This window comes from Rattus norvegicus, chromosome 9, assembly GCF_021556685.1.
Source record: "Rattus norvegicus strain SHRSP/BbbUtx chromosome 9, alternate assembly SHRSP_T2T, whole genome shotgun sequence".
Lineage (NCBI taxonomy): Eukaryota > Metazoa > Chordata > Mammalia > Rodentia > Muridae > Rattus > Rattus norvegicus.
This window is the reverse complement of record NC_141542.1, coordinates 33,102,124-33,123,905: the sequence shown is the minus strand read 5'-3', so window position 1 is coordinate 33,123,905 and position 21,782 is coordinate 33,102,124. Positions and strand designations below refer to the sequence as shown.

Sequence of the window (21,782 nt, the reverse complement as noted above, 5' to 3'; positions counted from 1 at the left end):
ACCATCACAACTGTACTATTATTAAAACAATTTCCCCTACATGTCTGCCTTTCTATGGTCCTGTATGGAGAATGGACAGATATGGGGGAGTCTCATTAACAGTACTTAGGTTAAAAGACAAGTGCTGAAGGGATGGCTTAGTCAGTACAGTGCTTGCCTTGCAAGACTGAAGACCAGAGTTCCATTCCTAGAACCCACATAAAAATGACACACACGTGTGTACATGCATACACATACACACAAAGACACATTCAAGACTTGTAAAGATGGACCAGGGAGCCCTTAGTCCCTAGGAAGCTGCATGGTGCAGTGACAGAAGAAGGTCATGACTCAACCTCACTGAGGATTAAATATCTGCGATACACTCCTGAGCCTCAGTTTCTCATCTGTGTTGTGGGACTGGCTCCTCTCTCACGGCCTTCCTCTTATGGGCTGAATGAGATCACACATAATAGTGATAGATCTACTAGCTTGGCTCCTTGATCCCGACAAAGATAACGCCATGAGCTGCAGGGAGGCATTCGTGGAGATCCGAGCTCAGGACAGAGACCCAATGTTTTAATCCAGTTAGAAATTCTTATGGGTCAAATTAAATGAGTCATGGGTAGCAAGAGAAATGACTACAGGGGAAAAAAAATATTTACCCAAGGAACTTTGGCCATAAAACGCCACAGAGTCGAATTGTCCCTTGTAAAAGGAGCTGGAAAGGAAAAGAGGAGTATTGCCTGGCTAGTCAGATGCTAATCCTTTTAGAGGCTGGAGGCTAAGACCTTTCCTCTGGTTGCCTGTACTGGTATCGAGGGAAACTCTTCCTAGGGCAATGGAATCATCTAGGGATGTGGGAGAAGGGACCACTCGAGGCACAGCCAGACAGGATCCTGATCTTGAAGGAGGTGTAGAGGAGGCAATTCTAGCTTGGCTCTTGTGGAGAAGCAAATGGAAGAAGGTTGCGAGACCTGCGTATCATGAAGGTTCAAATAACTTTAATATCTCATTCTTTTTTAAAACCCCATTCTTCGTGATGCAAAAGTTCAATCAGGAGCTGGAGGTGTGCTGGCCCATGCCTGTCATTCTAGCTTCTAGAAGGTGAGGCAGGAGAATCACTGTGAGTGAAGCCAGCTTTGGCTATGTAGTAAGTTCCATGCCAACCCCTGGCTACAGAGTGATGTTCTAGCTCAGAAAACGAAGAGCCCCAACTTGCACCCAAATCCTCCTATATACAGTTGAAACTCAAAGAGGAAAGTTAAAGTAGAAACTGGCTGGCTTGCTGGCTGGCCTCTTATTGGCATGATGCTTATGACCCAATGCTATGTAAAATTGGCTTAGGGCAGCAGCATTTGCCTACAAGGGGGACTCAGTTTACTTAGCGTTCCTATTTAAGAGATTTAGACCCTGCTGCTGAACCGAGCTGTGGTTTCGGTCTTGAAATTTTGGGGATAACATTTGTCATTTCTTCCATTCTGTCTCAAACTCTGTCTAAGCGAACGAAAAAATAACGTCATCCCGCCTTACCTGGCACGCAAGGACAGATGGTTTCCCTCGGCCTCATTCGCCAGTTTAAAGGTTTCTGTTGGTCCCCGAGTGTGAGGTGAGGACTGTGAAGGAAGCACATCCTTCGGTTGCTTTCTTCCTCCTGCCAGGGAGAGCGGTAGATCTACCTCAGCTGTGGACTTGATTTACGAGGCAGTGCTGTCCTGGATATGGGAATGCGTTTGTTTTTCATGTGTAAAAATTTCACCGAGATTTTTGCAGTGTTAGTGGGTGGATGACAGGTGAGTGCCCTGTGTGTGTGTGTGTGTGTGTGTGTGTGTGTGTGTGTGTGTGTGTGTGTTTCATGCACACATGGAAGTCCAAGGATAACTACAGGAGATCAGTTTTCTCCTTCCCACCACCTGGGTCTCAGAGGATCAAATTAGATTATCAGGTTTGGTGACAGACACATTTATCCACAAATGTCTCTCTCCCTGGTCCCTAAAAAATAAGCTTTTTAAAGCTTCCGGAAAGGATTTATTAGGTACCTTTCTTGTTGCTGTGACTGAATATCTGTCAGAAGCAATGAGAAAAGAGGTTTGATTTGGCTCATAGTAGGAGGCACAGTCGTACTATGCGTGTGAGCTATGCGTGTGATGTATGCATGTGAGGTGGCTGGTTGTGTAGCTGTATTCAGCCAGGACACAGAGGGAGATTAATGCTCATTTCCGACTTCTCTAGTTTAATTCAGTCTGGGAGCGTGGCGTGTGGAATACCACACTCACCTGTAAAGTGGGCTTTACCTCCTCAGTTTAACTTGTTCTGGAAACACCTCCCAGGCACACCCAGGTGCTTCCGAATCTGCACAAGTTTACCGTAAAGATTTGCTATTACAGAAGGTTTCCGCTGCCATTAAACATTCATTGCTTCTTTCTCTTTTCTGCATAGTTCCAGGATGGCCTTGAACTCATTATACAGCCCAAGGCTAGCCTCAAGGGCAAGATTCTCCTGCTTTGGTCTCCCGAGCGCTGGGATACACAAGCATCCACCCCCAGCTGTCATTGCCTACTTTTTCTAAGCCAAGGCACAATGCTCTACCACCGAGCAAACTGACCATCAAAGTCACATAGCCAGAGTGGGGCAATGCCAGGTTTTAAGCTGAAGGCTCTGTCATTCTGGACGGCTTTCCATCTGTTGTATGACATTTCACATTACTAAGTTATTGCCATGATGATTATTATCATTATTATTCTTGGTGCCGGGGATTAAAGGGTCTTGCCCATGCTAGCCAGGCAAGCATTCCATCACTGGCCTGTGCCCCACCACGCCCTACTGCACCTTAAAACATGCTCAGTCACGGCAACCGTATTTCCCTTAGCAGAGCACAGTTCGTTGTGAAGTCAAACACCTGCAGTTTATCATAAACAACGAACCTTTTCCTCTTAGAATTTGCTCCAGTTTCCTGACTTTCTGTGAGCCGATTGGAGTGGAAAACTTAAAATAATAAATAAATAAATGATACATAAAAACAAGATAAAAATAAAAATAAAGGCAGAGAGTGGTTGGCAGATCTCCGAGGCTATTTGGAAAAGGGGTTTGTGGGGTCAGAGGTGACAGTGTCCTGTTGCTCCAGCCCGGTTGCCTGTGTGGCTTGATGCTATCTCCACACCAGTCAGCTTGAACACTCCTCGCCCTCTCTTGTCTGGGAGACTCCTTGACCCAGAATCCCAGACGGTCACCCTGCCAGTCAGCCCAGATTTCCTATGGGAAGTTAGACTTGAAGTGTAAACACCAGGCCTGGCTGAGAGGCAGCGGCTTATTCCGTTTCAGAGGCTGCTGTGTCCTGCCCTGCTGCTCTAGCCCAGGACTGCCACCACTACAGGGTGGAAACAGTTGGTCTCCACCCCAGACCCCCACCTCACAGCCCACATTTGCTCTCAGGAATGCTATTTCACTGCAGACAGAACCATCCTGTTTGAGAACGCTCAGGGCCCTGCGCTCTTACTCCATCCCCCACCCTGTCTCCTCTCTCTTTTATTTATTGCTATTCAGTCTCCAGAATCCAGGGCTTGTCCATGTTATGCAAACACTCTACCTCTGAGTGCTAATCTCAGCGCTCTCTCTCTCTCTCTCGCGCGCGCGCACACACACACACACACACACACTCTTGTGCACCCATAATACAAACACATGGGCACTCCTGCACAGTGTGAGTGTGCATGTGGAGAACAGAAAACTACCTCAGATTTTAGATTTTATTCCTTAAGTATCGTTCACTTTGCCCCACCCCCCCACCCCCCTCACTGTCCCGGTTTCCTTCCTTCCTTCCTTCCTTTCTTTTCTTTCTTTCTTTCTTTCTTTCTTTCTTTCTTTCTTTCTTTCTTTTTTTTTTTTTTGAGTCAAGTTTCCTTTGTGTAGCCCTGGTTGTCCTGGCAACCTCCCTGTAGACCAAGCTGGTCTTGAACTCAGAGATCTGCCAGCCTCTGCCTCACAAACGCTGAGACTAAAGGCATGCACTATGATGCTCGGCCCTTGCCTTGTTTTTTGTTTGAGACGGGGTAACTAACTCCCCATTAGCCCGAGATGGCCAGGATGCTAGGCTAGCTGGTCCATGAGCTCCAAGGATATACATCTCTCCATTCTCCCAGGACTGGGATCACAAGAGCACTGTTTGTTACCACACCTTGATTCCCCCCCCCCAATGCATTCTGGGGATTAAAATCAGGTCCTCATTGTTTGCAATGCAAGAACTTTTACCAACCTATCAGAGGACTTCGTAATACACGGAACTGCTAGAGGAATAGCCTTGAGCACTCATTAGCAAGTGCATGGAGTGGCCAAGTGGCCTGAGGCATCTGAGGCAGCTGTGCTCTCTAGGCCCACCTTGAGTTCTGCCTCTAGGCCTTAGGGGAAAGGAATTTATTATGATAATATAAATTTTCAGGAGTCTATCCAACTACAAATAGAAGAAATAAAAAGTGTTCCTAATGTGTGTCCTTAAATCAGCCTGATCAGGTATGGCATAAACACCTTCTACAAAGGAGAAGGACATTCTGGAGTTGTGCTAAAGGGTCTTCATACATCATTGGTTTGTTAACACTGCGTCCAATGTGTTTGGTTTCAATGCATTTGGCTTGTGGATTATATCAGACTTGTAGATAGATGGGGAGATCCAAACTTGTAGGTTAAAGGCTATACCTCCTGCTGCATTTGATCAAATCTGTGGCATTACCAATTGTGAGGTATACCAGTATTTTTAGATACCTGTTAGGGGCGAAAACAAACCCATGACCAAAGTAACTGAGCCATGAAGGGCATTGGTTTTCATATGCACTTGCACAGAGTGACAAAACAAGGTCGTATGTTAGCCACACTTTGGCTCTGTGTAGTCTAAGCATGTGATCCTAGCATGGTTCTCAATCTTCCTCTGCTTGGTCTGCAGCAGCATTTAGCACTTGTGTGCCATTTCCTTGATATACTTTTCCCCCTTTACAGACTCCTATTCCGGCCCTGTATTGCTGGCTGTTTCCTCCTGCTCTCCTTGGCTGGTTCCTCTTTCCTCTCAGGGACCTTACATAGTGGCAGACTCCAGGCTTCACCCTGGGATCACTTTTTGTATGTGCACACTCCCTACCTCAGAGATCCAAGGTGACTCTAGCTTGTGTCAAGTTGACAAAGACTAACCAGTGTGCCCAGGGCACTGGGTCTGTCGTGTGGCTACAGCCAGACTTTGTTTCTCCTGACTCATGACTTCTGCCTTTCATTCCTCTCTTCTAAGGAAGGTTTCCACATAGGCCCTTTCTGGTGGCAATTATTTCAGATGTTTATATCTCCGAAGACAATAGAGTTTCAACCCTTCTTCCAATGGGGGAAAAGTCAGAGTCCAGGTGTTCATAATGACAGAAGGAAACTTTTTTTCCACTTTGAAGCTAACAAGTTGACAGTAAGCTTCCTAATGCTGTGGCCCTGTAATAACAGACAGTATCTCATGTTGTGGTGATCCCCCACCCCACCATAGAACTATTTTTATTGCTACTCCATAACTGTAATTTTGCTACTGTTATAAATTGTAATGTAAATATATGATATGAAGGGTATCTAATACATTACCCCTATAGAAGGGTCATTCAACCCCCAAAGGGGTTGCAACCCACAGGTTGAGAACTGCTGTTCTAAAGAATGGGGCTTTTCCAGCTAATCACCCAGCGTTCTAGTTTGCTCTACTGCTGGGATTAAACATCATCGCCAAGACCAACTTGGGAAGAAAGAGGGTTGTTTCATTTTGCAACTTATAATCCATCGTCGGAGGCAGGAAATCAAGGCAAGAACTGGAGCAGAGGCCACGGCAGAATGTTGCTTGATGGGTTTCTCCCCATGGTTTGCCCAGCCTGCTTTCTTATGTCTTAGGACCACCTGCTCATCAATAATTAATCAAGAAAAGTGCCTACAGCCTAACTTAATAGAGCTAATTTCTGAATTAAGATTCATCCTTCCTAGATACGTCTTGCTTTGTGTCAAGTTGACTGAGACTCCCAGCATTCCCAGATACCATCTAATTCAGGACTTTAGCATGTTCTGGAGAATACCATTTGTCCGTAAAAACTATTAAGCACGTCATGCCTCTTAGGCTTTCTTGCCACGGACGGGGAAAGTATCAGCACACTTGGAAGATCCCGTGTGTGGTAGGGATCTGGCGGTGGCATTTTCCCCTCCACTTATCTTGTAGGTGAGTTTGGAGGTGACTTACCTCTGTAGTAGTGAGGTTCATGCAGCAGGAACAGTGGAAATCCATTGTCACTTGTCACCCAGCACTGAACACCAAGTGTCTCATAGTCCGTTCTCCCAAAGATCCTTGTCAGTGCAGATCTCGAGCAGGCAGAGGAATATGTGCTATGATACTGCCAAGGTGATAAAACCATCGTTTCACACTTGACTCCTTGCAAGTCTTCTTACCTTTCCTACCCGGGGAGAGGTAGGCACTGACATTAAAGAGGTTGTTCTTTGCCAATGGCATGATGTTGGAGTTTGGAACCTTATCTTGTGACTTTCATTTCATGGTCTTTCTACTATGTTGACCCTTTTGTTTCCAGGATTTCCCCCTGACATCCAAAGGCACCTACATTCCTAGGCAGTTCCTGGAAGATGCAGCCTGTGGCTCATATGATTTGATTCCCTCAACAATTGCTTTAGAATTGTTGATCATTAGAACCAGGCAAAGTGGTTTATGCTTTTCAGCCTAGCACCCGAGAAGCAGAGGCAGGAGGATAGTTGATAGTTTGAGTTATCTTAGTCTAGGCAGTAAGCTCCAGGACAGTCAGGGCCACCAGACTCCTTGAGGTGGGAGAATGTCAGTCTCCAGAACTCCAGCATCCAGCAACATTGAAAAAGCAAAGTTGGTGTCAGTGCCAGCCCATTAGTGGGTTAGGGTCTTGATAATTTTCAATGTAAGTACAAGGAGAGTGGACCTTCCATAAAGTCTGAACGAAGCAGATCGGCCAACACACAGTGACTGTATCTGTGTTTTAGGATTCGGAACTTTACTTGGACAGAGGCCAGGAAATGATCTCTGTTTCCTTTGCTGTCGTTTCATTTATAAACTAATGACCAAGTGGGATTGTCCATTATCTTCACTAAAATACCTGTCAATATGTGTATGCACTGTGTGTGTGGCTAGTTATCCACTCTTTAAATAGCTGCAGCCCATGGCCATCTTGACCTCACTACCTGTTCTCTAGATCAAATTGTGTTGGAACCCTGGTACACTCATTTGTACCAACACTGGTTGTTTCCTTACTACAATGGTTGAGGAATCGTGTGACAAAGACTGTCACGCCCTCAAAGCCTCAGATACTTTCGCTGGTGCAGAGTTTGTAGAACCCCCCTGCCATGGTTAAGGTTTAATTTTGACGAAAAGAAATGAACTGTCTAGCCTCTGCACTAACTGTCCTCAAGACAGCGTGGTGCTAATAGTCCAGGAAGAAGCATCCACACCATGGCCAGTCTAGAATATGCTCACATCAACACCAGACGGCCATGTTCAGTGAGAGACAGAGTTACAGGGACTGATCACATTACTGTCCTGTGTCCCACTCCCAATGAATGATGGCAGAAGCCGAGTGGCCTTGTAGTGGTCCCAACCTCTCTACTTGAGATTACCAATACTATAAAAGGCATTTAATACATGTTTCTAAGGTTTACATGCATCTATAGGCCATACGCACAGTGGTCTTAACATATTGTTTGGGTTAAAGTTTCTATTATTGTGAGAGAGCACCATGACCAAAAGCAAATTGGCAGGGAAAGGGTTGGTTGAGCTTGGGACTGTCAGGTCTTGTGGACTGTCAGGTCATGTGACTGTCAGGTCATGTGACTGTCAGGTCATGTGACTGTCAGGTCATGTGACTACCAGGTCATGCTGGGTTGGTGAGAGAAATGAGGGAAGGAACTCAACGGAGGGCAGAAACAGGGAGACAGGCACTGAAGCAGAGCTACAGAGGAGGTGCTGCTTATGAACTTGCCTCTCATATTCAGCCTGCTTTCTTATAGCACCCAGGACCACTTGCGCAGGGGTACTCCGGCCCACAGTGAGCTGGGCCTTTCCTACGTCCATTGCCAATCATGAAGATGCCGCACGGGTTTGCCCACAGGGCAGTCAGGTGGAGGCAGTTTCTCAATTGAAGTCCCCTCCTTTCCAAACGGTGCTAGCTTGGATCAAAATGGCATAAAACAGCACAGATATTCATGTTCACACCTACATTTCACATTACACTGCTCCACAAATACACGTATGTCAGCTGTACAGTACAGTGATCTTTCAGTATCCCTACCCATAGATGACACATACCTCAGCCTTTTAACGTCCACAGGAGACTGGTCTCAGGACATTTATATCATACGTACTGTGATCTTTTGATACCCAAGGGGGACTCTTCCGAGGACCTACTTCAGTGTGCCAAAGCCTGAAGCTACTGAAGTCCCTCATATAAGATGGCCCCGTACTTGCATATAATCTATACACGCCCTCCTGGATATCTTAAATCCTCTCCGGATTAATTTATAATACATCACGTAATGCGGATACTTCCTAAACAGCTTTTCTGCTGTATTACTCAGAGTAGCCGTTGTCCAAAATGCCTGTACATGTCCAGCACAAATGCAGATTTCAAGAAAACATGCTGGAGATGGGCGTGGAGGAACAGGTCCTCCCTGGGGCTAGACCCGGGGCATTCATAAATTTTAGGCGGCCTTCAGCCCTTTTTTAAAGGTTATTTTAGTTTTGAAATTGTGTCCGTGTGTTCGCCTATGTGTGGAGGTTGTGTGTGCCAGCGCAGTTGATTGAGGCGGTCAGAAGGGTGGAGGCCCGAGGGCTGTAGCTATAGGCCGTCCTCCTGAGCGACCTGACATGGTGCTGAGACCCAAGTCTCTGTCCTCTGCAGATCGGTGTGCTCTTAAAATGGTTGGTCCATTTCTCTACCTCCCTAGCCTCACTCGGTCTGACAGGGAGTTTGAAGCCAGCTTGGGCCGTCTGAGTCCCTTTCTCAAGAAAACAAACCAAAACCAAAAGCAAGTAAAGAAACCAAAAGAACTGAGCAAGGCCTTTTCTGTCATCTGTCTGCCTGCCCGTCCATCCGTCCATCTGTTTATTTATCTAGAGTTGTTTAAACTCCCAGATACAGAACTCGTTTCTATGAAGGGTGGCTTATGTGTTTGATGTTTATATGTTGTGAAAACATTCAGAAAGGGATAATAACATATAAAGCAACAAGGAAAGGGGACATCGGAATAACAACTGTGCTTGAAGTCTTTCGGAGCACGATTCTCGTCCTTTCCGATGTGGTGCACCACGCTAACGCTTCTCTTTACAGTTGGATTGCTTCTCCCCAATCCCTTTCTCCGCATGTATTTGTGTGTGTGATGTGCTGACAAGGGCATGGGAGTGCTCGCTTGTCTCTGTGTGCGCCTGGAGGCAAAAGGCAGATGGATGTAGGGAACCATCCTTCATCGCTCTCCCGAGTTACCCACCAAGGCAGGGTCTCTCGGGCGAACCTGTCGATTCAGCTAGTCTGGCCGCCATCCTGTTCCAGAGATTCCCCTCTCTCCATGTTCTAAGAGCTGAAATTACAGGAGGCCCACCAAGCCCAGTCCTCCAACACTTTTGTTTTTTCTTTTTAAAGAAAAACTGTTCAAAGTCTGACCGTTTTCTGTTTCCATGATACCGATCCACTTTTTGTTGATAAATGTCTCTGCCCTCATATTTCAGAAAGTGTGATGCTCACAAATTAGCCTGACACAGTGGCTGCCGCCCCTTAGTCAGCCACAAAATATTCCATAAGCCTCTCTCTTTCCCCTGGTGGTGGTGGAGTGGCGGGACCAGGGACTAGTTCTGACTGGTTTTCTCCCTAGGGTTTGGTGACAATACGCTGAAAGACTGCTGTCTCCTGGGAGGGCCACTCTATCTTTAAACTATCAAATCCAGAATGGGAGCCTGCAGTGGCCAAGGGCCCTGCTGGCACAGGCGCATCTGTGGAGCTGACCCGCACTTCACAATGGAAACGCCTCACGGGGGAAGAGGGCAAGGCGAAACCCAACTCTTGGAGGTTTTAAATTTAGTTTGAAGTTCATTTGAGTTGAAGGAAGGTGTCGTTGTCCCCGTTCTTCTGTTTTTCTTTTCATTTCTTCCTATTTCCTTTCTCTTTATTTTTGTGACCCCCCCCCCCAAAAAAAATCCAGAGTGTTGGATGAGGGACCGGTCTTAAGGCTTTTAGAGTCTGTAATTATGCTGTAAAGGGTATGCATTTGCATGTGAAATGTGAAATGCATCGAGCCTCAAGTTTCTATACTCAGCTTATGCGAAGCATTTAAAATCATGTAGCTATTTTTTGTTTATTTGCTAGTTTTTTTTTTTCTTAAAGATTTATTCTATGTATGTGAGTACACTGTTATTACTATCTTCAGATACACCAGAAGAGGGCATCGGATCCCATTACAGATGGTTATGAGCCACCATGTGGTTGCTGGCAATTGAACTCAGGACCTCTGGAAGAGCAGTCAGTGCTCTTAACCACTGAGCCATCTCTCCAGCCCCGCTAGTTTGTTTTTTGAGACAGGGTTTCCTCTGTGTAACAGCCCTGGCTGTTCTCAAACTCAGAGGTCCACCTGCCTCTGCTTCCCCCGTGCTGGGATTAAAGGCGTGTGCCACCACCACCGGACTCGTGTAGCTAATTTTGAAGACTGATTAACTTCATAGGAAGTGTTGACTGCCGGTTATGACGGTGAGCCTCTTCCTTGTAAGTCGAGGAAATGCACATGACAATTAGTGGCTTGTCCAAAGCCACACTGTCATGGACATCATGGAAATGGAAACAATGGCCCTACTTAGAAGTGAAAGCACCCGTGTTTTCATGGAAGACACCACCGGTCTTAGCCAAATTGACCTAAATTAAGAATCGGGGAGTAACAAGCCTTTTGGTGTTTGGAAGAGCCTACCACACTAAACCACATTAGCCACAAAGAGCTGGCTTGTTTCTTCAGGTTACCTGCAAAAGTTTTAAATAGGCCTCGGGTTTGTTTTTTCTTTTTGAAGGAGACTTGTTTGCTTGAGATCAAAAGCTGTACATCTGGCTAAACATTGCTAGGAGAAGTGGAAAGCAGTTGTCTGAGGCTCACGGTGAGGAGGACAGCAGTGTATCTATTTGTAGCAGTCTCTCTTCCTCTCTCATATATATATATAACTTTAATTTTGTGGACAAGAGAGGAGCCTCCTATTAGAAGCTTTGGTTTTAAAAAGAGTTTTTAGGGGTTGACTTGGCCTGTATGTATGCATGGTGTCCTGACACATCTACCCCTGTAGAACTGAGTGGCAAAGCAAGAACTTCTGGTGAGGACTTACCAAGACCACTGCTGTCAGAGAGATTTCTGCAGTTACTGTTGTTGTTGTTGTTTTGTTTTGTTTTGTTTTTTAAACAAACAAGCATTTGCTAGCTTGTTTCACAAATATCTTCATCAAAAACTGGATTTTTTTTTCTTTTTTTTCTTTTTTCGGAGCTGGGGACCAAACCCAGGGCCTTGCTCTTGGTAGGCAAGCGCTCTACCACTGAGCTAAATCCCCAACCCATTTTTTTTAATTCTCTTTTCTTCTTCCCTAAACCTCTCTTGGAAACTTGACCTGATCTGAGAAGAAATAAGTAATGAAGAGCTATTTTTAAAAATTTACCCCCATCCTGGTCCACCCTCTGACTGTCCCATACCTCCCCATCTCCACGATGATGTCCCCACCCCAACCTCCAGTCTCCCAGGCCTGGCGTCCCCACTGCCTGGGGCCTCCAGTCTCTTGAGAGATAGGCACATCTTCTCTGACTGAACCTAGGCCTGGCAGTCCTCTGCTGTATATGTGTTGGGAGCCTCATATCAGCTGGTGTATGCTGCCTGGTTGGTGGCTCAGTGTCTGAGAGACCCTGGGAGTCCAGGTTAATTGAGACTGCTGGTCCTCCTACAGGGTCGCCCTCCTCCTCAGCTTCTTCCAGTTTTTCACTAATTCAACCACAGGGTCAGCAGTTTCTGTCCATTGGTTGGGTGCAAATATCTGCATCTGAGTCTTTAGCTGCTTGTTGGGTATAAAGAGCTATTTTCAAGCCATGGCTACCATTGACAGTTCCGGTGTAGGAAATCACTCACATTCCTATTGACATAGAGCATGGCCCACACAATCAAGCTAAAGCAACTTGGAACTGTAGAGAGACACAGCCGGAGACACTAGATGCCCTTGCCTGACAGAGACTTTGGCCAGGTGCTTATCTGAGTGTGCGGATCTGGAGCTTTAATTCCACCCTAGATCCATCGGATTTAGGGCCTAACACACGTGTTCACAGAGATGACAAGTTACTGATAGCTTGACGGCCCTGGAATAACCTTCACTTTTACCACAGGTGCATTCTGTCCGGAGAAATGAGGTATCGTGTCCTTAGCATCCAGTTCGTTCTGACCAGAAGTCTCCATCCCTCTGCCCACTATGCTCACATGGTGCACGCTACCTTCTTAATGACCACACGGTGGCTAGCTGTCTTAGTTAATAGGCTAAGATAATTATTTCGCTTAGCGGTGCTCTTGGACTGTGAAGTAACAAGGCCAGCTGTTCAGATAAGTCAAAAGGAAGCCATGAAGAATTCCTTTAAGGGAAAAGGTAGATATTCTCAACTTAAAGAAAACTATAACTGAGGATGTATCACACACCCACACCCCACACCTACACATCCCCAAACCCCCACATCCCCACCCCACCCCCACCCCTGGCCGCTACCTTCTGAGTACTGAGGTTACAGGCACACTTGATTGTGCCCTGTTAAGCTAGATGTTTTTAAGGAATGATTATCGTGAGGTGAAATAGTTGGGTATGTGGTCTGTTGACACAGTAAAAATGAGCCCTCTATTCAATTGTGAAGGAAAAAGGAGTACATGTTGGTCTTGTCTTATACCTCAAACTAGAAGGTATGGACTACAGTATGTGATAGGTGCCAGTTAAGATGGGAAAGACATCAGATTACAAGGTTAGGGACTCTGTTTTTAAGCATCCATGGAGAGTCCTGGATTATATCCTGTGGATGAGTGGGACTAGTGGATGTTAAATCTTGGGGCAGGGTAAAGATATCTTACAGAATTACCAGTCTTGACTCTTTACTCAAAAACATTTTTCTGTCATGGAAGGCGTCATGTACTCACACATTTAATGGTGCTTGCTTCTATGAGAGTTCTCAAGTCCAACCTGGTAAGCCGGCTTGTGTCCTAACCACATCTACCTTTGTGATACTTTCATGGTGGGAGCCTAACTTTTCTGATGTTATTTCTCTCTTCTTCCAAGTGTGCAGTTGGAATATTAATGTCTTCTGGAGATGTTCCATGGGCTAAACGCCTTAACACAAAACCTGGAAGATAATAAGTACTACGAGTATGATGTCACTGGGGCCACTGTCTGCATCATAACTTACCCATCAACACGGAGGACTGAATAACAGGGCAGAAAACTGCTCATTGAGCATGGAATCATTCGAGAAGATAGATGGTCTTTCTCTTTCTTTTTGAGACAGGGTTTCACCATGTATCTTAGGCCGTCTGCAAACTCACCCTTCTGCCTTTAGATGCCTAGTTCAGGGATTATAGACACATGCTGCTATGTCCCACTGTGGTACATGTTTGTTTTAAAATGTTATTTTATGTTTAATTCCCTGGCTCTGGCTCTGTCTGTCTGTCTGTCTGTGTGGGGGAGGATGTGTACATGAGTGCAGTGCCCTCAAAAGGACAGAAGAAGATATAAGATCCTTGGAGCTGGAGTTACAGATGGTTTTCAGCCACTGGACATGGGTGCTGGAACTCAGTCCTCTGCAAGAGCAGTCCCAACTCTTAATGTCTGAAGCAATGCTCTAGCCTCCTAGTTACTCTTAAAGAACGACTCTGTTGGACTGGAACACTGGGATGTGTGGTCAGTTGACACAGAAGACACTGGTCCTAGAATCTGCATATTACTTAGCCAAGGCTGTGTCAAGAACACTAAAGTCTTCATTTGTGGTTTCTGGTTTTCTGAAATGCATGAAGTCATCACTCTGTGTGTGTGTGTGTGTGTGTGTGTGTGTGTGTGTGTGTGTGTGGTTCTGATTTATTTTATTACAGTTGTATTTATTAGTAACAAAGATTGATTGGTTTGCTTTGATTGGTTTCCTTTCAAAAGCAGCTCTTGGGAAAACAATTTGTTGCATCACAAAGATCAACCCTTCTTTTGCTGTGCATTCAGGAGGCTAATCTATTGTCAAAAGATTCGTGTTATTTATTTACTTATTTGTTTGTTTATTCTCTCTCTGTCTCTGACTCTGTGTGTGTGCCTGTGTGTGTGTGTGTGTGTGTGTGTGTGTGTGGTGTGTGGTGTGTGGGGGTGTGTGTGTGTGGTGTGTGTGGTGTGGGGGTGTGTGTGTGGGGTGTGTGTGTGGTGTGTGTGTGGTGTGTGTGTGTGTGTGTGGTGTGTGTGTGTGGTGTGTGAGTGTGGTGTGTGTGTGTGGTGTGTGTGTGGGGTGTGTGTGTGGTATGTGGGGGTGTGTGTAGTATGTGTGTGTGTGTGTGGGGGGTGTGTGTGGGGTGTGTGGTGTATGTGGTATGTGAGTGTGGTGTGTGTGTGTGTGGGGTGTGTGTGTGGGGTGTGTGTGTGGTGTGTGGTGTGTGTGGTATGTGTGTGTGTGGTGTGTGGTTTGTGTGGTATGTGTGTGTGTGTGTGTGTGGTGTGTGTGTGTGTAGTGTATATGGTATGTGTGTATGTGTGGTGTGTGTGTGTGTGTGTGTGTGTGTGTGTGTGTGTTGCTAAGAATCTGATCCAGCCCCTCATGCCTGCTCTGCCGCTGATCCTCATCTCTCCTCTACAAAATAGTTTCTAATGGTGTCTAGCTGTCCCCATGGTGGGTTGTGTATGTCAAATACTATGGTGGGTTGTGTATGTCAAATACTCATGGAAGATGACTCATTTATCTGACCCAGCCTAACAGAAAAGCTTCCTTCTAGAGCATGCTTACATATACTTTTATTTCCTTTCATCCCTGGCACAGGTATTGACATCCTGAAGCTTGTAGCAGCGCAGGTGGGAAGCCAGTGGAAGGACATCTATCAGTTTCTTTGCAACGCCAGCGAGAGGGAGGTGGCTGCCTTCTCCAATGGATACACTGCAGACCATGAACGAGCCTATGCAGCTCTGCAGCACTGGACCATCCGGGGCCCTGAGGCCAGCCTTGCTCAGCTCATCAGCGCCTTGCGCCAGCACCGACGCAATGATGTTGTGGAGAAGATTCGTGGGCTGATGGAAGATACTACGCAGGTAATGTGAGCCCTCCAAGGTTGGGCTTTGCCATTAATCTGTTTGTCCTTGAACTGCACACTTCAGCAGATATGGTTGCATGGAAGAGCAGCTGATATTCGGTGTTGGGGTAAGAGTGGGCATGAGCGTGCGTGCTCCACATGCATCTCTACTCTTTAGGGCTGACGTCTTCACTGGCTGTGTTTCACAGTCACCGTGGGACTTCTGATGTTTGATGCTTGGAACCCCACCGTGTGCCTGTCAAACAGAATCCCCAAGGGAGGACATTGTGAATCATCTGGTTTTTTTTTTTTTAGTTTTCTGGGTGATTCCTGTATGTGGACTGTGGCCAGGCATGGTGGCGTATGCCTTTGATCCATTCCAACCCTCAGGAGACTGAGGCAGGAGGATCTCTGTAAGTTCAAGGCCAGCCAGGTCTACAGAGTGAGTTCCAAGACAGCCAGGGACTACACAGAGAGAACCCGTCTTCAAAACAAACAGACAAAACAAAACAAAAAATTTCCAAACTAACTAAAATAAAATAAATAATAAGCGACTTGTATGTAATGGAAATTAATAACCTAAAGGGCATAAGAAGTTTATAAGTGAGTTAAAGCACAAAGTACCTCTTCCAGTGTGCTAGAATCTTATGCACACTTCTTTCTCTCATCTTTTCTGTACGAAAATGAAAGAAAATCCAATCACCTCTTCCTCCCTCCCTCCTTTCCCCCTTTGTACTTTGAGAGACCATGTTTCCCAAGCATCCTGTAGCTCCCAGCTTGATTTTTTTTTTTTTCCCGTAGCCTGGGTATTACGGTGCATGCTGAGAGGGCGACACAAAACTCCTTACTGCATGTTTTAGTAATGCGCATCATTGTGTTGCAACACTCTGGGTCTTGTTCTTACTCTAATTTTAGGAGCCAAGAAGCCTGATTCCGGGCTGCCAGTTCTTAACAACTGCACAGTGTGGAACAGCCCACCATCCGTAGCTTCTCTCGGAGATTTGTCGAGTCAAGCTAGAGACTCAGAAAGCAGGGGGCATAATTAAGACTCGCTCTTCACATTTTCTGGTGGAATTGCCTTCCCTGTGTTTTGTGGCACTACTGAGGCCTTAGGACTTTGCCCCAGGAGTTAATGGACTCTTAGTGTATAAATGACTCATTTATGATGGCTAATGTTTCTTCCCTCTCGTGAGGCTGAGAACACCTATATTATGCTGCTATTCAAAAGGGTTGGCATTAGTGTGGCTTTTAGTTACTGTTCACCAGACCAGCTAGTCCTGTATTAACCATGGTGGTCATTATTAAGGCCCTCCTGAGGCTGTCTCTTTCTTCTTCCAAGATGTGAAGTACATTCTACCTGCACTTTCTTCCTCTAAGGCTAGTGTCTAAGCTGAACCCAGATCCCTCAAATTATGTGCTTTCTTTTCAGGCATGTGCAGCTGGGAGAAGTGGGTGGGATGATAGCTGGAAGAGAATGGGACTTTTGACAAATCAATTCAAATTCTTTTTTTTTTTAAGGATTTATTTATTCATTTTATTTATATGAGTACACTGTTATTACTGTCTTCAGATAAACCAGAAGAGGGCATCAGATCCCGTTACAGATGGTTGTGAGCCACCATGTGGTTGCTGGGATTTGAACTCAGGACCTCCGGAAGAGCAGTCAGTGCTCTTAACCACTGAGCCATCTCTCCAGCCCTCAAATTCTTTTCAAAAGTGTGTGTGTGTGTGTGTGTGTGTGTGTGTGTGTGTGTGTGTGTATGTGTGTGTGTGTGTGTGTGTGTGTCCTCACCCAAGAAACCAAAATTACAGAAAGTTATAAGCTGCCCAACGTTGGTGCTGGGAATTGAACTCCAGTCCTTTGAGAGGCCAGCAAGAGCTTTAATCTACTGTGCCTTCTCTCCAGTACCTCTACCACAAACAAAGCTATTTAACAAACAAACAAAAGGGTAACACTATCCATAACACGCACACACAGACACATACACACGCACATGCACTCACCTTATTTTTAAGGAATACCACGAAGACTACAGCACCCGCACTTAAGCCACAAAGTATGTTATAAATGTGTACTTTTCACCTGGTGTCAGAAAATGGCAATCTTGTTTATCTCTCTCTCATGTTTTCCTCTCATTGTCAAGATTTCAGGGGGCTGGGGATGCAGCTCATGGGTAGCGTGATTGCACAGTATCCAGGAAGCCCTTGGTTCTATCTCCGGCCCCGCACACACCAGGCAGAGTAGCATATGCCTGTCATCGCAGAACCCCAGCGATAGAGGCAGGGGACGTTCAAGGTTATCCTTGGTTATAGGAAGAGTTTGTGAGGCCAGTCTGGGTAGTCTAAAAAAAGTAGTAACCATAAAATCAGGAGAATTTTCTTGCTGTGCATTCACTGCCCTGAAAGACACAGTGAGTGTGAACTTGCGTAGAGCCAGGCTTTGGGTAGATCTCCGTGGCCCTCTGTCTTTTCTGTTGTCTTTCCTTCAGCCTCAACAACTACCTGGACCATTCTTCGTTCTTTAAATGACACTTTTCAGTTTTGGGGTCACCCAGTATGGAACGAATAGGCAAATAACTAATAAAAGAAGACTATTATTTTACCACAGTGTTGAGGGATAGCAAGGAATTCGAAGGTTGACTGCCGGGTTACTTTCCTTTGGTATCTCTAGTGCTTGGGTTTGTGTTTCTCCTCCTGGAGCAGCAAGTAGGTGGCATGGGTTTTATCTTTAAATCTCCACTCTGTAAGAATTTATGAGCACAGTATGATACCAAGAACTGTGGGCCCTGCAAATGAGTAAGAACAGTAAGCGGAGTCAAAGGGAGCTCACGCTTGAGTTATGGAAGCAACTCCACACAGACCTGCGTGATCCAAGAGAGTGAGTCTCGTAGGTCAGAGAACTAAGGGACTGGCTGCTTTCGAAAGCAAAACAGGAGAGTGGAGATTGACAAGCTGTTGAATTCCTCGGGGTGCACTCAGTTTGAGGACCCTGGGTAAAACCACTATGCTTCTCTACCTCAGTTTCCTTGCGACAAAACATGACGCTCTTGGCTTGCTTTGGGGATGAAAGCTCCATGGCCGCCAGAAAGCAGCTCACACATGTTTGTATGTTTATTTCTCTTTTTGGATGTAATGACTTCCCGGCTTGTTCCTAACCAGCTCTAACTCACACACATAATGGACCTTTTAAATCCTGAAGTCTGGGGTCACATAGTTTTGGACAGGGAGGCCCACCAGGTTTCCAGGCTGCTTGGAAGTGGATGGTCTGTCAAGGCGGAGAGTTGCTGGGTTCAGTGCCCAAGAACTAGAAAATCCAGCCAACTGTAAATATTTATTCCTTCCGGCCTGTGTGGGTGCTGCCCGGAATGTTTTCCTTTGCAAGAAAACAAAGGTGTGTGTGAAGATAATGCTTTCTTTTGCCCAGTTACTGGCTGTCAGGAGAAAGGACATTGGCTAGCCGAATTTCTAGGTTTTCTTTTTAACTCTCTTTTCCTTCTTTTCCCTACTTTGACTTTCGACCCTTTGTGAATGCAGCTAGGCTTAGCGAGTGCAATATTTGTTTTCTTTTATTTACCACCCTTTCCCTTTAGTGGGTGGGGTAAGAAGATGACCTTGAGTTCCTATGCAAACGGACCAGTCTTAACTCTATTCTCACCTAATAAAATGGTTGTCAGAGCTGACCAAGGCATTACCTTGTCATGCTTTGGGATTCACAAAACAAGGTGTGAGAGCTATGGCTGGTGGCTAGGTTCTGGAACAGTCTGATAACCTGGATGGAGTACCAACACCTTTTATTTCATCCTGATTTTTTTTTTTTTTGATTGGGTCTCACCAAGTTGCTTTGACTATCGTAGAATTTAGAAAGTAGAAGCAGGCCTGAGTTTGAGGCCATCTTGGTCTACATATTGAATTCCAGGACAGTCAGTGATATAGAGAGACCCTGTTTTAAAACAACATTTGTTTTAAAGGGACTGGAGATATGTCTTAGTAATTAATAGCCCTGGCTGCTTTTGTAGAGAATCCAGGTTCCGTTCCTAGCACCACATACAGGTTTACTCTATCTCTAACTCCTGTTTCAGAGGTGTCTGATGCCCTCTTTTGGCATCTTTGGGCACAAGACATACGTACATATGTACACATACATACATACACACATACATACATAAAGGTAAATATTCACAACCATGAAATAAAACTAAATGGATATAACACAGTGTAGTTTTACATCCCCATGATACTTAGGGGGTTAATGCAGGAGGGCTACAAATTTTAGGGTAACCTGGGCTAATCCAGCAAGATTCTGTAGAAAGAAGAAAAAAAATGAAGGGGGGGGGGAGGATAGACAAGAAGAGGGAGGAAAGTGAGAGAGAAGCACTAAAGTTTTCATTGACCAGCTGCTTGCCTTGAGTGGTGTGGGTGAGGGGCAGGTGAGTGTGGCTCTCTGCCCAGTGAGATAAGGTAGGTAAGTCTACACAGTCATTTAACCGCAGCGGAACTCGGGAGATTTTGTTCTTCTTTACTTGAATGTTTCCTTGTCTTCAGGGAATTTTCTGCCTTTGTAGAACCACAGTGGAGACACAACCCTCTCAGGATGGGAGTGGTCGGCCACACCTGTGTTGTCTCTCGCCTTTTCCTTTAACCTCCCTCGGTTGGTCCCTCCCCTCAGAATTGTGTAGTAGCCTTTGTGCTAGGTACTGGATGGCGGGCGGGCATTGCTCTAGCAGCTGGGAGAATCCCTAGTGCTAGCGAAGGAGTGGGCTTCTCTCTGCTGAGGCCATTGCTGCTCTGGCTGCTGAGGTAGCCCAGCTCCTGGCTTTTTGCCGCCAGGCTGCAGGATAGAGCAGCTGTCCGTATCTGCGGGTCTGACTGGGACTAGCAATGTTCAGAAATGTGAAAGCGAGCTGGGATAAATACCAGCTGTACATTTCAGTTGGCTTTTTGGTGATTCAAGCAAGGTTTGTTTTTATGTTGTTGTTGATTTTCTAGAAAATAGAACCTATTGTCCCGAGGCCTAAGGACCTGAGACCTTTAGCCAGACATTCGTGCATTTGGCCCCTGCTCTTTGCCGTGTCACTATGGCACAGAGGGTCATTTAAGGATATGTTACTTGATCACAGGGCATGACTGTGGGCTCTGGGGAACGTCCAGGGTAGTAAGAGGAGGGCAGTTGCTGACATCTTCAGGCTCAGGTATGTTTCATGTTGCTGGTGATAGGGCACAAAGGAGCCATATGTGTGAATAGACTTTAGACATTTGGTGCCATTTCAGGCTGATTCACTTATTACTATATCCCAAAGGATCAGCTGAAGATGGCAGCTGGCTACTACCAGCCCAATACGGTGAAACAGGATTGCCAAGAGTTTGAGGCCAGCCTGGGCTACAAAGTTGAGCCAGGGTACACAGTAAGAATCTGTCAAACAAACAAACAAACAAACAAACAAACAAACAAGCAAAACAAGAACCAAAGATGCTCTATAAAGTTTTGTAGTTACTCGCAGCCCTGCGATGTAGTAGCTGCTTGCCTAGAATTAGGCAAAGAAGAAAGGTGGTCCCTGCCTCCCAAAGCATCCCTCTCCAGGATGAAGGATCGGTAACTAAAATTCACCGACACGAACAGATGTTCCACTGGGAATGTGTGTGAGAGCTTACGGCATTGGATGGGGAGGTATTCTTAGTCTAGACATGCCCAGGACGCTAAAGCTGAGGCGTGCTGGTGTGTTTTAAAGGACAAGATCCTGGTTTCACTCAGAATGGCACTTTGGCTGTCTCTGTCGTAGGCAGTAGGCAGCCGCACCTGCCTGCATGCGGTAGGGCCTTCTCGAACAACTCGTGTTTTCTCACGTCCCGTTTTACTTGGCTTGGTAGCAAAGTTAACACTTTACAGAAACTTCGGACTGGTCCGTGTAAGTAAGACACAAGAGTGAGGTTCGAATGTCCCCTCCACAGCAAATGCAGGCCTTCAAACTTCCAATAACAGATAATAGGGACTGACAGATTTGGGCTTTCTCCTGGTCAGAGTTGAATTTTGTTTTCTCCTCTCCGTGTGTGAATGTGGGCAAGCCCAGTCCTGTCCCCGTGCCTCAGTTTCTTCCAGAGAGCTTCGTAAAGCTCTTCTGAACTAAAAGGATGCATGTACCCAGTTCTGTGCTTCACGTGGATCTCGGTGACCTGGATCTTAGTGGCTCCTCTGTTTTCTTTGAGGCCAGTGGTTCTCAACCTGCGGGTCACACCCGCATTGGTGGTGTTGAATGAATGACTCATTCACAAGGGTCGCCTAAGACCATCTGCGAATCAGATATTTACATTACGATTCATAACAGTAGCAAAATTATAGTGATGAAGTAGTAACAAATATAATTTTATGATTGGGGGTCGCCACAATATAAGGAATTATATTATTATTATTATATGGCACATTCAATATTAATATCTCAATATATCAATAATGTAAAACAATGTTACGTTATGTTAAATATAAATGTTAT

At 45.7% G+C, this 21,782-nt stretch overlaps 1 protein-coding gene across 1 annotated transcript in view; it reads left to right on the top strand.

Annotated features, from left to right (window-relative positions):
* Nucleotides 1-21,782, top strand: part of Tnfrsf21 (TNF receptor superfamily member 21) — a 74,604-nt gene that overhangs the window by 37,117 nt on the left and 15,705 nt on the right. Inside the window, 1 exon segment of the mRNA NM_001108207.1 lies at nt 15,051-15,316. Coding sequence (NP_001101677.1) covers nt 15,051-15,316 — 266 coding nt within the window.